At 38.2% G+C, this 17600-nt stretch overlaps 1 protein-coding gene across 4 annotated transcripts in view; it reads right to left on the bottom strand.

The window, feature by feature from the left end:
- The window catches only part of LOC111143098 (interleukin 12 receptor subunit beta 2), a 67091-nt gene extending 56930 nt beyond the window's left edge, over nt 1-10161 (bottom strand). For 3 of the 4 annotated variants that reach the window (XM_022496570.1, XM_022496573.1, XM_022496572.1), the window contains exons 1-2: nt 7968-8043; nt 5900-6187 (exon numbers count right to left, since the gene is read on the bottom strand). In XM_022496570.1, the coding sequence (XP_022352278.1) occupies nt 5900-6187; nt 7968-8043 (364 nt within the window). Of the gene's footprint in view, nt 1-5899; nt 6188-7967; nt 8080-9996 lie in introns of those variants that run through there. The other variant, XM_022496571.1, reaches the window with a different exon arrangement.
- Nucleotides 10162-17600: the final 7439 nt, after the last annotated feature.

The following is a 17600-nucleotide window of genomic DNA, read 5'->3' as shown; positions in this document are numbered from 1 at the left end:
TCTATAAAATGGGTATACAATATGTAGCTCATATAGTTTTATTTAATGGAATAATAGACTTTCTTTTCCTGAAAGAAGACCCTCTCTCTCTCTCTATATATATATATGAAATATGTATATCTTATATTGAATATATATGATCTATATATGCACACACACACACACACATACTGTATAGAGTTCCCTGGGAAAGGGTGCAGGGAAGGAAATATTTTGAGCATGGCTAAATGTATATATACACTGTATATGTTTGTATACATAACTACTTATGACTGATCCACTTAGACTACTACCTTAACTTCTCATTTTCTGTAGAACTTTTTGTTTATCTTGGAGCCAATAAAAATTGTCTTGTTCTTCCATTAGTTTTCTTATTATTAATGTAATTCCAAACTCTCAAGCCAATTATCTGAACCACTGTTCCACATATTCAAATGCTATTTCATTTGCCTGAAGACCTCTTTCTTGGGGCCTTGGGAACTATCCAACAAGACAGGTTTGCCTCTGTGCCTGGTACACAGCTGTTATTCTGATATTGCCCGTCCTTAGTATAATGGAAGTTCCTTCATTTTTTCAGTGTTTGATCTCCTGTTTCTTAAATCCAATTCTTTCTTCTTCCCTGATTCAATTATTTGTGTTGGTGAGGTACATCCTCCAGTAATTCCTTCGAAAAGGGTTCAGGGAGGAAATATTTTGAGCATTATTAAAAATGTCTTTATTCTACCCTCACACTTGACTGATACTTTGGCTATGTATTGAATTCTGAGTTGAAAAGAATTTTCATCCAGGATTTTGGAGATGATGCTCTGTTGTCTTCTACATTCTTCTAAATTCAGGTCTGAAGCCAGGGACACCTGGGTGGCTCAGTTGGATAAGTGTCTATCTTTGGCTCAGGTCATGATCCTGGGTCCTGGGATTCAGTTCCACATGGGAAAGGGCTCTTTCTCCCTCTATCTGCTCTGTCTGCTCTGCCGGCTGCTCTCCCTACTTGTGCTCTCTCTCTCTAACAAATAAATAAAATCTTTTAAAAAAAAGAAGCCTGAAGCCATTTTGATTCTTGAACCACTGTTTTTAATTTTCAGTAGACTATAGAATCTTTTCTTTGTCCCCACTTTCTGAATTTTCACAAAAATATGCTTAATGAGGGTCTATTCTCCTCTGGATTCTCAGAGTTCATACATTCTAGGAAGTTTTATCCTTCAGTTTGGGAAAAAGTCTTGAATTATTTCTCTGTTGATTCTCTCCTATTTTTTTCCTTTCTAAAAATCTCTAGTTTTTATAGGTTGGATCTTCCTCTAATTTTATACCTTATCTTCTATATTTTTAAGCTCTTGGTCTTTCTGCTCAACTATCAGGGAAAAATCTCCTCAGTGTATAGATCCACCCTCCTATTAAATTTTTAATTTATCTATCTTTGGGAGGAATATTTTCTATTCTCTGAGTATTTCCTTTCCACACAGCATCCTATTTTCATTCTATATGCAATAGTTTCTTATAATTCTCTGAGGGTATCAAGGATAGTTTTTGTTTTTTAACATTTCTTCTCCTTGAATACATATTTCTTCCACTTTGTTTATATACTTTGTTCCATATCCTTATTCTGGTTTCTATCTTTCATAGTAGACATTTTCCCCGGATTGTTATATTTTTCCTCATGCATGGGAGTGAGGGACACTAAATTACCAATTGGAGCTCTGCATGTGTGTCAGCTGAGGGGTGTCTGCTGACTCTGGGTTTCACTCCAAGGTGATCTCACAAGGTTTTCTTGGGAACCCATGTTTTAAGTAATTTTAGATATTTCCTCTTGGACTTAACAGATTTCCCCGAAAAAGATATTCTAACTTGAGTGGAGGAGGGTACAGGGCTGAAGGGAGCTGTATGTAAATCCCCTCTGTTTTCCAGCACAGAACTACCATCTCAGCTGAACTGGCTGGAACTAGTTTAGTGATCCTTTAATGCCAAGCCTCCAGTCTTAAGCCAGAGTAGGGCAGTGAATGTCTACCTACATGGAATTGGGAAAGAGATCTGAGAATCTGTTTTTCAAATAGATTTTTCAATAAAATCTCCCATTTTTAGTCCCATTCTTACTCACTCCCAGAAGGACATGGTATCACCACTTTTTGAGTGTGGGTGGGAGCTTCTGCATTCAGTCATGTTGTATCATGACATTTCTCACTGCCAGCTGCTGGCTAAGCCAATTATCACTGGTCTACCTGCTTTTCAGCTTCCAAAAGTTTGTTGATATGTCTCCCTTCCCATTTCTTTTGTCCTTTAGGATTTGTGCCTCTAGAAAACTTTCTCTACTGCATCCTGGCTTAATTTCAGGGGGATCAATGTAAATACATGTGTTCAAACCACCATCATTACCTCCATAGGGTTAAGGTAATGATGACCAAATGAGATATAAAGCATGTGGCCCCTTTAAGTAATGAAACAGTTAGTTCTCACTTGTACCTTTATTTCTAAAAGTTCGCAGAGACTCTCATTTTAAAGAGCAAAACTTTTTGTTTGTTTGTTTTGTTCTTAAAGATTTTATTTATTTGACAGACAGAGATCACAAGTAGGCAGAGAGGGAGGCAGAGAAAGAGAGAGAGAGGAGGAAGCAGGCTCCCTGCTAAGCAGAGAGCCTGATATGGGGATCATGACCTGAGCCAAAGGCAGAGGCTTTAACCCACTGACTCACCCAGGCGCCCCTAAAGAGCAAAACTTCTACTGAAAAAACAAGTCAACGTTCTGAACATGAGGTCCCTACACCATGAAATCAAGGTATCTACTTCAGCCCAGGACTTGGTTTTGGCAGAGACTATCTGTCCCAGGGGAAACAGATTTCATTCTCTTTAATACAAGTGCATAATAGCTGACACCAAAAAAAAAAAAAAAAAAAAAAAAAGAACAGAAATCAAAGCCTCTGAAAATTAAAATAACTTGCAATATAATAGTTATGAGCATTATAGTTGTTATTATTTTTGGTTTTGTTTTTAGAGAGAGAGTGCAACAGGGGGAGGAACAGAAGGAGAGGGAAAGAGAGATTCCCAAGCAGGCTCCATATGGAGACTGACATGTGGCTCAATCCCACAACACTGAGATCATGACTCGAACTGAAATCAAGATTCAGAGCCCAACTGACTGAGCCACTCAGGTACCTCATGGTTGTTTTTGTATGTAAAAGCCCTACTTACTATGGGAAATTAAATGTCTTAGAAAAATAGCTTTCAGAAATATGAATAGTCAAGGATATATTGAGAACAGCCAAGCAAGGATCCATTGTCTTTCATTTATTACCTTGATTTTCTAAGTAGTTTGTGGATCAACCCTGCGAGGTTAAGTTAGAGCACTGATGGCTTAGTTACTACACGACTTGAATAAGCTCTTGGGAGCAAAGCCACCCAAGCCCAGGGAAAGGCTAGAAAGAAAAGGCTAAATTACCTATTCCTGGTTCTGAAAAACCAGCCAACTTTATGACAGCATTCTCAGGATATAAAATGGCATTACAAAAAAGAATACCACTTGTCACAAAAAAGAAAAGGAGCTGTTTACTCCCTCACTAGACAAGATTAAGCTTACTACACTAGGTGAAACCAAAATTCATTACGTTTTTTCTTGGAATGACTAGCCATACTCAGAAAAAGCTATTGCTTCCAGTCAGTCCTTTACCTCAAAGGTGCTAAACTTTCTCAAAGAGCAGTCATTGATGGTGTGTTTACCACGAGAGCGCACTGGACAAGCAACATTCTGGCAGTACCACCTAACTTAGCTGCACTATGACAGATACTCTTAACCATCTCCTTAGGTCTTCTGAGGCTGTAAGCCTTTACAAATCTATCTCTGGATGGAAAAGTCCTGCTGCTGAGATCAAGACCTGAGCTGATATCAAGAGTCAATTCTTAACCGAATGAGCCATCCAGGTAATCCACTAGATGGAAAACTTTAAACTTTAAAAATAGAAAGATGTCAAAACACTCTAACACACCTGAGAAAAGGTAGGAAATACAACAGGATGGCTAAGGACGTGTACAAAAATATTGACCTCCAAGGCTATTGTTAGCCTATAAATATGAAGAAAAACAGCAGCAGCAACTGACATCACAGGCTTGGGAACATCTAATACAAATACATGATATTGGTCTGCTAAGATAATGAGTTATGGAGTGAAATATTCAGGTGTTCTGAGGACAAAAGAGGTGAGGACCAATGGTGCTTTTCAAAGAAATTTTCATTTGTCTATCACTTTCTTGTACTTTTTTTTTTTTTTTAAGGGAAATGGACGCATACCCAACATGCTGCACACAGGAAGAAGAGTCAAGCCAGCTGAAACCACCACCCTAGGGCTTATCACCTCAGTGCCTTCTATGTGTCCGGTACTAGATTAAGCACTTTGCATACCTGGTGTCATCTAATCACTACAACCATCTTATGAAGAAAGAAAAACTGGGGCTCAGAGAATTAAAACTGCCTATCAGTACACTGTTGGTGACAGGGTTAGGCTTCAAAGCCCATGCTCCTTTTAAGATACCACAGGCAGTTGGAGTTGAGAGTACATGACCCATGAGCGGTGTGAATAGGAGACCATAAACTGGAAGAGGAGGTCTGGACCTGGTTTATGTCTCCACGGCCTCCAGTGATTCATTTGACTGTTTGCTTGGTGTTCTGCTCAGTGCTTCCAGTGGCTCTCCAGCAAGATTGCTTGGCACCAACCATATTCTTATAGTTTACAGAAAAGTGATTTCCATCTTTCCTGAAAAGAGTCTCACTGAGCTTTGTATCACTGTCTTTATGTCAGGGGCTCTGTCCTCACATCTTGGTAGGTCAGCCTGCAGTCCTCCTACTCTTCCCATGCCTCTTACTGGCAATTCCAGAGCTTCTCTGGAACCATGGAGGCAGAGTGTCCTGGGATAACTCAGAGGTCATGGATGGTCACTGGTTTGCCTTGCTGGGCCTTCAAGGCTAAGGGTGTGGACTGTAGTCTACAAGTTTTAGGCAGGTATATTGCTGGCTCACCCAGGGCACTGTGGCTCATGTATAGATGCCAACTCTGATGTCTTAGTTCTTACTCCCAGCAGCTTCCCGGAGGGACCAGCTGTGCAAGCCAGCAAGTAGGGGGGCTGATACCCTATGGGTATACTTTGACCAATGACAGTTAAGTTCTCTCCCTGTCATTGTATTCCCATATGTTTTTTCTGGGACTGTCCCCAGTGACTAAGCAACCAGCTATGTTTTCTGTTGGTGCTGTGGCCAGCTCAGTAACTTGACCTCGTGTTTGCTTTGGTCCTTTCCTTGCTCATTCCCTTGCTCTTGCTTCCTTGAGACTATATAACTCAACTTTCCTGACAAAGCATGAGCATATTAGTTCTATTCATGGAGCTTTCTAGAAAACCTAGGAAAAGAGGGTGAGAACAGTTCTCCTTTAACTTCTGCTAAGTATGATAACCAGTGCTCAGAAGTTAATGTGGATGTAAGGACTATTAAGTTAGGGAAAGGTGAATTGCTCAGCCTTGGGTAGTCAACCTGAGCTTCATAAGTCAAAAAAATTATCTCTTTCTTCTTTTTAGGTGGCTGTAGCTTTGAAAAAATTCTCATAAATCAAGAAGACATGAAGATTCAGCCGCACAGATTCTCTTTCATGCCACTGGAGTCCAAGGACAATTAAGTCCTTAGTCTTAATGGCCAAAAAAACTAGTGGGGAGGGAAGCGGGGGAGAGAGAGAGAATACTACTAAATGAGATCCCAATTCTATTGCTTTCTGGATTTCTCACATTGAGGTGCTCATATTGCTATCAAGATAAAATACATCCATGTGGCAGGAGAAGAAAGAACACTGTCCCATATTCAGATTTCTGTCTAACACATAACAAATACCAAAAGATGACTAATTTTTAAGAATTCAGAATGGAATGCTCACCACCAACCAAGATCTCTGCCCCACATATTTGTAATTCCTTGTTTTTGCTACAGGCCAGTCTGCAGAAAAACACTGTTGTGCCCAGAGGAAGACCTGTGACTTGAGAACTGAGGAAGTGACCATGCAGAAAATTGATTCTTCTTTTGAACCTGTAGAGGATTAACTTGTTAAAACTGGGATATCGTGAGCAGCCTTGTTCGGGCTTCAAAGAGCATGAAATATTGACAGCTGATCCAAGTGAAATTACACGGGAAGGCTCCACAGTCACATCTCCTCTCTTGCATGCATCTGCCAGAAGATACAAGTCAGCACATAAGAAACCCATTTCAACATGGTGGGTTTATATGATTCTCAATATCAGGGTAAAATTAATCCCATCAAACCATGGAAATATAAATAATCCACATTGTTCTGGCTGTATTGGTAATGCACCATGAGAACAGAAGGCAACCACATTAAAGCCTAACTGTACCTTAATTAAAAGATGCATTGTTTTCAAAATAGTAAGACTAAAAGTGCTGAGAAAATAGGGTTGGAAGAACATTCAGGAACAGAGGACCAGGAAAAACCAAGCTCTCTTATATGCAAATTATTCACCAGGCTACTGAGAATTATTTCTCACAATAAATCACATTTGCTTCTATCCCCATTTCTGATTTATAAGGCTTACTTCAATACTCAAAGCAAAAAGGGGAAAAAAAACCCCAGCAAAAATGAACAACCATTTATTTAAAAGGTTATTACAAACTCTAAGGGGTAGATTTAGGAATAATATTTTCTCTTGCTATAGTGGTATAAAGTCTGTATAATATATAACATTATTTTATAACAAAAGAAAATATTCGGTGGCTCTGGTATGTTTGTGGTTGGCATCAAGGATGAAAACTAGGTCGTTCATGCCACACTTTGGTATTCCTTCAAGATGCAAGACCCTGGGCTAGATGAATCATAACCCAATGCAGCTAATAGGACATTACGTGAATGTATTCTTCCTTTACAAGTGTTTATTTACTTCCTTATTTATTTATTGCCAGATACCATAGTAAACTCATTAAAAGAGAGGTCATTCTTACTCTCTAGAAGTTTTTGTGTAAATAAATATGACAACTAACCAGAAATGAAGAGCTTTTGGTGGTCCTGCCAATGACAGAACCTCAGAATTATAGATTGGCCTTGAATTTTCAGATGTGATGGAAAAACCTCCATGGAAAGGCTTTTTTTTTTTTTTTTTAATTTTAGGATTGCTTTGATCAACTACCTTAAACAGGATTTGGTAAAAAAAAAAAAAATTAAATCAAATAAAAAATGCTAAACATTAATTTTAAATAAAAAATTCTTTATTTTCAGAACTAAAATAAAGTCTCCTTTTCTCTCCCCTCCCATCCTACTTATATGTCTGTTCTCTGCCCGACTTTTATTGATTATAATGAGATAGAAAGTAAAAATGTAAGCTCCCAATAAAGAAAAGGCAAGGAAAATGTCAGCCATTATTTTTTTTTAGCACAGTTGAATTCACCCATGCCAGATACCATATTAATCTGTTAAAATACACTATCATTTTTCATTTTAGTAAAATTCGCAATGCCAGCTTTGCAGTTACCTAGCCACTTAAAAAAAAAAATTTATTTATTTTTTTTTTTAAAAGATTTTTATTTGTTTATTTGACAGACAGAGATCACAAGCAGGCAGAGAGGCGAGCAGGGAGAGAAAGGGGGAAGCAGGCTCCCCGCTGAGCAGAGAGCCTGATGCGGGGTGCCATCCCAGGACCCTGGGATCATGACCTGAGCTGAATGAAGGCAGAGGCTTTAACCCACTGAGCCACCCAGGCTCTGTGCCTAGCCACTTTTTAAATAGAAAATTATATGATTGGATCTATACATTAATCAGCATAAATTAAATAAAATGCATATTAGTTATAGAAATGGAACAGACCTACCCATTTAAAATGAGAGAAGACTGACTACAGAAGACCAACTACCAGAACAATCCCCACAAATACATATTTCATCTATAACTGAGAGTTTAAACCACAAATCCTTCTACAGATTCAATTACAGAAATATCTTACCTATATTTGCTTTAACCAACAACAACACAATGATAAAAATAAGTGCCAGTGAGCAACCTCCAACTGTATGTGCCATGAACAGTCAACTCTGGAATACACCTCTGTAATTTTCCTTGTAAAAGAAGACAAATTCATTCATGTTAAATACGTTCAGAAAATACCAGAACCAACAACATTCAGAAGGACTTAAAATGGCCCTTTAATTTCTCTATGTTGTTAAGTTTTTTTTAAGAAATATACTTTTAAAACTAGTAAATTAAAAATATTAAAAAAAATTAAAAAAAATATTAGCCACCTCTAACCCCCATTCACTTAAGCTTCTTGGCGTTGGCAAAGGGTGGGAGAAGAGACACTGAAAACCTTTAGAACTGGGCTTAAGAACGTTGAGACTGTGGGGAGACTGTGGGGTGCCTGGGTGGCTCAGTCAGTTAAGGTTAAGCATCTGACTCTGGATTTTGGCTCAGGTTATGATCTTAGGGTTGTGAGACTGAGTCCCATGTCAGGCTCCATGCTGAGTGTGAAGCCTGCTTAATATTCTCTCTCTTCCTCTCCCTCAGCCCACTCCCCTAAGAAAAAAAAAAAAAATAAAAAAATAATAATAATAAAAAAGGACTTTGAGAATGTGGGCAAGTTTCTTAACCTTCGAAGCCTCAGTCACACGCACAAAATTTTTTTCTTCCAAACAGGGCTGTACCATCATAGTCAAGCATAACAGTGTTAAATCCCAAGACTAATGAGAATTTCTGAGCTATTCATGTGCTTCTAGAAGTAACGGGAAATTAAAAAGTGGCTCATAACCCTTTCCTGGAACTTAGTAAAAGATTGATCTCTTTGGTCAGAAGAAAGGGAGTTGTTGGAGTCTTCTACAGAAGTTTATTTTACTTGTTTGTTTGCTTGTTTATTCATTACTTGCTTATTTTACTATGCATTTCTATCTTGAATGTTTCAGAAAATGCAAACTGGGGATTTCTGATTGTTTCCAAATTTAAACCTACGGAATGGCTCTTCTAGTTATTAGGAAATTTTCTAAATTCTGTTGAAGGTGGACCTAAAATCCATAAAGTAGGCTGGAAAGTTCTGTGATGTTAGGCCACTGGAAACCAGCCATTGCAAATGTTCACTTCTTACACCCATACTTAGAAATATGCCAGAACATATTGGCCATTTTCAAAAAAATTCACTTATTTATTCAAAAGGCCACATTTCATGTGCGAGGCATATTGTTAAGTGCTAGCAATACAACAGTACTGCTCTAGTGGATATACAGAAATGTCTCCACTTGTTCCTCTGACTTTCCTACCTCTAGCCTAGCCATCAATCAGGAAAGATCCAAAAAATTTAGCACCTTTTCAATAGTCTTTGATGGCTGATCTTTCACCTCCTCCTGAATTTCAACTCTGAGAGGACCTCAGCTCACTCAAGACATTTTTTCTCTATTTCTACTCCCTCCCCAGGCAATCTCATCTGGTCACCTAACTCTAGAAATTATTTATATGCTAATGACTCTCAGATGCATAGCTTCAACTCAGACATCTCTCCGTGCTCCAATCTGTCTCCTTGCGTCACCTCTTGGACCTCTAATAGAGTGCTCAATATTAACATTATCAATTGGAATTCTTGGTCTCCAACCCCAAACTGGTTCTTTCCCTGGCCTTTTTGATTTCAGTAAATAACTGAAGCTGCTCAAAAACCTGGAAGTCATCCTTGATTCCACTCTCTTTCCCATCCCCTACAACCAAACCATCACTAAGTCCCATTAATTTTACCTCCAAAATATATCACAGATCAATCTGCTTCTTTCCATTCCTACTGTCCTCACTCTAGTCCAAAAGACCATCATCTCCCTCCAAGACAGTTACAGTAGCCCTTCAGCGTTTCTCTCCAATCCATCCTTATCCCTTTCTAAGTCATTTTCACATAGCGACTACCTTTTAGAAGTATAAATCACATTACATTACTTGTTTCATACCACCACTATTTAAAACCCTTCAAATGTCCCTTGTTTTAGAATAAAATAAAAAATCCTTACCACACATGATCTTTCAGGCACCGCATGGCTTCACTTCTCCTGTCTTGCTACCATCATTTGGTCAACTTTTTCTGCCTTGCTCGCTCTGTTCCATTTGCACTGGCTTTCGGACTGTTCCTTGAATAAGACATGTCTTTTGCTGCACAGAGACTGCACTTTCCATTTCCTCTGCTAGAATCCTCTTCCTCTGTTTCTTAGCGGCTGGCTGACTTACAAACTTCAGATCACAGATCATGTGTCACTTCCTCAGAGAGCCCCTACCTGACCACTTAGCCAAAGTGGTCTTGCCCAGCTACCTTCTACTCATCATCTTATTTATTGCCTTCCTGGTACAGTCTGTAACTACTGTGTTTATTTACTTGACTACCTGTCTGTCATCTATCTTTGTGCTAGAATTTAAGCCACCATGAGAGTGGGATCACTGGCTGTCTTGCTCACTGCTGTATGTCAGCCTTAGGAAAGAGTACTTAATAAATGTTTATTAAAAGAAAGGAAAAAGGGAGGAAGGGAGAAGGAAGATGAGCTATAAAAAAAAAACTCCCTATAAACATCCCTGTGGTGGCCAGAGTAATGGCCCACCAAAGATGAACAGGCCCTAATCCCTAAGAACCTGTGAATACATTGCATTACATGACAAAGGGACTTTGGAGATGCAATTACAGCTAAGGATCTAAGATGGGGAGGTTATCCTAAATTATCCTAAATAGATTGGGCCCAATATAATCAAGCAAGTCCTCAAAAGTGGGTGAAAGAGGCAAAAAGTTCTGTCAGAGAGCTGGGATATGAGAAGGCCTGGATCTGCCACTGCTGGCTTTGAAGATGAAGGAAGGGGGCCATGAGCCAAAGAATGCTGTGTCCTCTAAAATCTCAGTGTGGCTCTCCGCTTACAGAAAATGTAAAATTTTTTTTTTTAAGATTTTATTTATTTATTTGACAGAGAGAGAGAGAGCACAAGTAGGGGGAGTGGCAGGCAAAGGGAGAAGCAGGCTCCCCGCTGAGCAGGGAGCCCAACAGACATGGGGCTCAATTCCAGGACCCTGGGATTATGACCTGAGACGAAGGCAGGCACTTAATGAACTGAACCACCCACGTACCTCTAAAAGGTATTTCTTGTAGGTCTTAGTTAAAAATGTTTGAGAAACACTGATCTAAATTGAAATCTGACAGTTTCCCTTTCTCTAAACCATACAGTCCAAGGTCATGGCATACATGGCCTCTATGAGCTAATTCCTGCCTTTATTACCAACCACATCTACCACTACTCTCTGCTGGCACTCTACTGTCTAGTAACACTGAGCTGCTTAGTTTCCCTGGACATCTCATGCCAATATATGCTTCTGTATCTTTGCTGATTCTATTCTCTTACTTTTCCACTGTTCTTGAAATTGCTAACTCTTATTCATCTATCCCAACTCAGCTCAGAAACCCTTTATTCAGCCATTCATTCAGCAAATATGTATTAAGCAGTTGCTATGTGCCAGGGGCTAGGGATAGAGTAGGTAGGATTTCAGTCTCATGGAACCAACATTCTAGAATAGGGAGACAGAAAACAAAGAAATAAATAACAAATAAATTCAGACGATGATAATAGAAAAACAAGAGAAGTTAAGAGGAGAGAAACCTGGGGAGGCGAGAGGCTGGTCAGTGAAGGCATTTCTAGGAAGTGAAGCTTGAGCTGAGAATGGCAGAGGCCAAATGAAGACTAAGGATGAAGCCTAGAGGCAGAAGAATAAATTGGCTATGGCTATGGATGAGGCACAGAAAAAAGATCAGGGTGGCAGGGCAAGTGACTGCGACTGGAGAATGGTAGGACATGAAATGGAGAAGAATCCAGAAGCCAGATCTACAACTGGATTGTTTGCCATGGAAAGGAGCCTGGATTTTACTCTCAAGTCTATAGGAAATCACTGATGTTTAATTCAAGATTTTATTTATTTGAGTTTTAATGGGGAGTACAAGATATGAATTATATTAAATATATACATGCAAAGGCAAAAAACAAACCAAAAAAGTTAGTCTTGGTTTCATGTATGGGAGCCAGAGTGGAAGCAAGCAGACCAGTTAGGAAGTGATCGCAGGTACCGATTAAGAAATGATGATATGGACCACAGTTATAGTAGCAGAGAAGGAAAGAAGTCGTCAAATCTTAGGAAGCCTTACCTATGTCTTTAGGTCAGACTGAAGCCTCCTGCATAGCATCCTGGCATCCTCATATCTTAGCACCTGCTATATTACATAGAACTAATTTATTTATGTATCTGCCTGTCTCTTCCATTTGCTTACAAACTCCTCATGAGCAGAGGCCACAATTTATGTAAAGCACATCGTGGGCATGTGCTGAACTGAACAACTTACATGGCTAAACTGAACAACTTATATGGCTTTTCTGTGCTCATCTATTTTGTTTCTAGTTTAATATAATGACATTACAACTATATTAAATCTGATTCTGCTACATTGTGGTTGACACCATTAATAATAAGTTTTTTTTTATTACCTCTACCTTGGTTGCTTCGTTACCATGCTTGAATATTCTGGCATAAAGGAAATTATGAATTGAGCTAGAAGATAACTGAATTATGAAGGAACAGTTACATGGGGATTAAATAAGTTTCTGCTTCCTGACTACATGGAGTATCTACAGGGTGTCTTTCAATATGCACTGGAGCTATGATATTCTCCAAATAAGTAAAATATTTAATATCAAAATATTTTATTAGTTACTATAAGAATTTTTTAATGTATAAATTTTTAATGCATAAATATGAAAATGTATATACAAAATACATATGAAATACATATATAAGAAATATATATGAAATATACATATGTATGAAATACATACATGTATATATGAAATAAACAAAATCAAGTTTAAGGTTCAGTTTATATTGTACATTTATCTACTCACAGACTTGTTCATTCTCTTTGAATACTCAGTAAAATACTTTCTCCTTTTATAAGAAACTCAGAACCTCAAAGACCTTCAAGTAAATGAGGTATCTTCCAATAAAATGAAACCTCCTATCAACTGTAAACATCTTTCAGACAACCTGCTTGGAGGGTTGATATTAAAACTACAACTCTATCTTGAATCAGAAAATCAAAGAGTATGCTATCTCATTGACTCATCACTCAAATCGTGACAGTTTCCAGATAGTAAAAACAGTGTCTCAGTGAGGGGGACAAGGACCAGCCAGAAATATAGTAACTGGCAGAGGGCAGAGAAAACAATTACCCCTCAGTGAATCTCTTTCCCCACTGCTCCAGGAAGAAGCACAAAATATGTACTACCGCAAAATCACATTTTACTAGGCTAGGAAAAACCCTTATCACAGGTGATCATTTCATGTAGGCAGGAGCACTTTTTACTTCTACACTTTCTTCTGTAGCACCACATTAAGTTCAAGGGACAGTGTGGAAAAGAAAAAGGCTAGTGAATCTCAGTCCCACTGTATGCTATTAACTTAAGGGTGCCATTTCTTACAGTGGGTACAGTAATACGGACCTAGACAAAGTTACTGGAAAGATTCATATGATAGTGGCATGGACCCATGAGAATACCTAGAATCAAGTAGGCGCTCCACTGAGGCTAGCTCCTATTTTCCCTTCTGGGTTCTGCTTTTCCATTTTTTTTTTTTTTTAAGATTTTATTTATTCATTTGACAGATCACAAGCAGGCAGAGCGGCAGGCAGAGAGAGAGGAAGGAAAGAAGGCTCCCTGCTGAGCAGAGAGAGATAAGGAAGAAGGCTCCCTGCTGAGCAGAGAGCCCAACTTGGGGCTCAATCCCAGGACCCTGAGATCATGACCTGATCTCAGGAGCTGAAGGCAGAGGCTTTAACCCACTGAGCCACCCAGGCGCCCCTTCTATTTCTTTTTTAAATCACTCATGACTCTCACTGTACTGGAATTACATGTTTTGTTAAACTAGGTTAAAAAAAATCATATGTTAAGCTATCTTTATTCTTAACCCTAGATATCAAATAATTTAGTAAGTCAGAGGAGGAAGGAACCTCAAAGGTTTGCTATTAATTGCCATGGTCCTGCTGCTTTCTTCCCCTCCGAACAGCTGGCATTTGAGTCTGGGCGACTGCAGAACAATCAGGTGATGTACATCAAGGCTGGTTGTCTTACAAATGAATGCCCTTAATTACCCAGTTGACTCAATGAGGCAGAGTACAAAATTCTTCCCTTTTGCTGGCAAAGCTACTTACAGACATGTCTTTCCAGTAGCAGCTCAATATAAAGACAACACTTTGGAGGTCATCTCTTCCACCTTCCCCATTTTATAGGTAGTAAACTGAGGCTTAGAGAAAAGAAAGGACTTGCCAAAGGTCATTAATAGAAGAATCCAGATCAGAACACAGGTTTCCTGATTTCTAATCCAATATTACCTCTAGCATGTGAGACAGCTCCTGATCAGTAGCGATGGTAGCAGCATATTATTAAAAAAATAGTGTTGGGGCACCTGGGTGGCTCAATGGGTTCAGCCTCTGCCTTCGGCTCAGGTCATGATCCCAGGGTCCTGGGATCGAGCCCCGAGTCGGGCTCTCTGCTCAGCAGGGACCCTGCTTCCCTTCCTCTCTCTCTGCCTGCCTCTCTGCCTACTTGTGATCTCTGTCTGTCAAATAAATAAATAAAATCTTTAAAAAAATACATAAAAAAATAAAAATAGTGTTAATGCTCACTCTACCATTAATACTAATGTTATAGTTTGTTGATCTCTTACTATATTCCAGGTGAAATGCACATTACATACAATCTTTATGATATGCACTAGTAAAGCAATTATGATGCCTGATGCTTTAATCTTCAGAAGCTTGAATCACTATTTCTTTTCTTTTCTTTTTGCTGAGATTATATGACTTATATGATTTATTATGCCTCAAATAAGGCAAGAGGCTTAGAAAATATCAAACTGGAGTCAAAGAAAGACTGTATGTTTACTGAATATACAGTAGCTTTGCTTCATGGATATATAACAGAATATGGTTATGCAAGGGAACAGTTCTACCAAGTGGCATATTGATGATTAAGTGCAACCTGATCAATTGTTCAAAACTTATTCTGCCAAAAAATTCTAATGCCAAAACCTGTGGTGTGCTTCTTATATATTTACCCTAAAATGAAGCCATTAGTCAACAAATACCATTCAAAATCAGTTTAACTACTCATTCTTTTTTTTAAAATTTAAATTCAATTAATTAACATAGCATCTTATTAGTTGTAAAGGTAGAGTTCAGTGTGAATCATTATTTCTGATACCCTCCTCACTCTCTCAAAAGAGGATGAAACCAACACAAAAACTGCATATATGCAGTATGTAACCACCTCTAATGATCTACTCCACCATGAAGATGGAAAAGGATAATCACATCGACCAAGTAGATAACTTGTAACTTGACCATTGGAATGAGCCTTCTTTTCCATGACTTCTCATGAGCTAAGTCATGAAAAAGAACGGTCTTCTGACTGAAGCATTATTTCTTTTTCCCTCCGAAGTCTGCCATATAGTGAAAAATCTCACAAGCCATAACATGGATAATGCTGGCCTGTTAGGCCCTGATCATTAAATCAGCCTCTTCATGATATCATGTTAGGTGGTGTGACGGGCAAAGAAAGTAACATCACCTCAACCCTTTCTGCTTTTTCTTCTTTCTACCCAATAGTCCCAAAACTCTTTACATGAGCAAAACTGGACAGGACAGACATCTGTTTTCCTTTCTTACACACTCTTGAATTTTCTTTCATTTCACTGGTAAGTATTTGTAGTTTAAGTTTACCTATACATAAGAACATTCTAATCCAATTTCTTGCTTGAAATCATGAGACTTCTGAAGTTTTGGTCCTTTTTTTTTTTTAAATTTCTGTGGGAGGGTTTTCTCCTTTCCTTCTTTATGACCTCTTTATCATGTTTCTTTTACTTACTTACTTTTTTTTTTTTTTAAATAAGCTCCATGCCCAGTGTGGAGCCCAAAGTGGGGCTTGAACTTTCCATCCTGAGATCAAGCCCTGAGAACCAAGATTAAAAGCCAGACGCTCAACCAACTGAGCCACGCAGGTGCGCTACTTCATCATTTGTCATAACAAAAGTTCCCTTACACTTTTACCCTTTCTTTTATATTTTTCTGAAATGTTCTTCTGTCAATTTTATTTGCCTTTATTTACATTTCAGATATACCACACTGGACATAAAAGATAGGCTTTTGAAATGTTATATGTAAACAAATTACCTTGAAAATGCATTAAAGAATCTTATCCCATCCCCACCATCAAATCATTTGTAGTGTGAATTATCTTATAAACTGAACAAGCATTCCCACAAGAGAACTACAAAAAAGAAACGAAGGAGAAACAAGACATGGATGGAGTCTTGAAGAAACAAGGAACTTTCAAATCAACTTGTGTTATTTGTTATGTTTCTTTTTTTCTTTCTTGGATTAGCTCCAAAAGCCGACAATTTTCACAGCACTTGTTCAATTAATTTTTAACAATCCAACCTTCTCTATTTTCACTCTCTGAATTCTTCTAGAGGTAGAAATAAAATAAGCCATTTACTTTTGGGAAGGATGATATACTGGAAAGAGCACAGTATCTTAGGGTCTGAGGAACTAGATGCCACTGGTTCCTCCACTTTTGTCTGTGTTACCATCACAGTTAACTTCACACTTCAAAGCCTCTTTTCCTTGTTTGAAAAATGGCAATTAACCTTTATCAAGAAAAATAAATCTCTTTCACTAAAATTTTCTTCCTTGGTTTATTGGAAGCGTCTCCTTCCATCGTGAAGTCTCTATTTGTGGACAGTGGCATGAGGTAGGAGGTTTATCTTTGGATCTTGGGTATTATGAAATCCTGGCAAGTTTTGCTTTACCTTGTAGCATCAATCACCTAGTCTTTATAAAGTGCTAGAAGACATCAAAAATATTAAAGCACATTACAATTACTTTGTTTTGGAAATTTTCTAGGCATTTCACAACTGACGATAACTGGAGGCATACCGACAGGAGGTGTGGTGAGCTAAGACTAATGATCATCATACCACAATTTTCCTCAAGATTTCTTATATAAATGAATACAGCTGAAGTCTCAATACCAACAACCCTATGGTTCAACATCTCTGCCTGATGTTTTACTCAATGTTTACCTCTTCCTCTGCATACCATATAAAAGAGATATAAATTAAGATTCTATTCTTTATCATCTTTTATAGGCATTTACTTAGCAATTTGTCACAATGCAGAGCATATAATTGAGTTGTTAATATTTGATCATCTGCCACACAAAGTAAATATTGGTATCTCAATTCTATAGAAGGGGAACTCTACAAGTTGACAAGACAATACAGAAAAACCAGAAGCAAATTCAGAATTAGGTAAATTAGAATCACCTACCATACTTGAGTTTCTTCATCTGTAAAATGAGAATAAAAATAGCACCTTCCTCACCGAATTATTGAGAGGGTTAAATAAGAAGCTCTTATTACAGTGCTTGGTATATAATAAGAGCTCAGTAAATATTATTATCTGCTATTATTATGATACGAAAAAGGGTGTTATCACTTATTTACTTTTCACTTATTTTTCAAGGACAGACTTGCTTTTTG

Source organism: Enhydra lutris, unplaced genomic scaffold (assembly GCF_002288905.1).
Source record: "Enhydra lutris kenyoni isolate GAN:26980312 unplaced genomic scaffold, ASM228890v2 scaffoldscaffold9, whole genome shotgun sequence".
Taxonomy (NCBI): domain Eukaryota; kingdom Metazoa; phylum Chordata; class Mammalia; order Carnivora; family Mustelidae; genus Enhydra; species Enhydra lutris.
The sequence above is the reverse complement of the archived record's forward strand: the minus strand, read 5'-3'. Positions and strand labels throughout refer to the sequence as shown.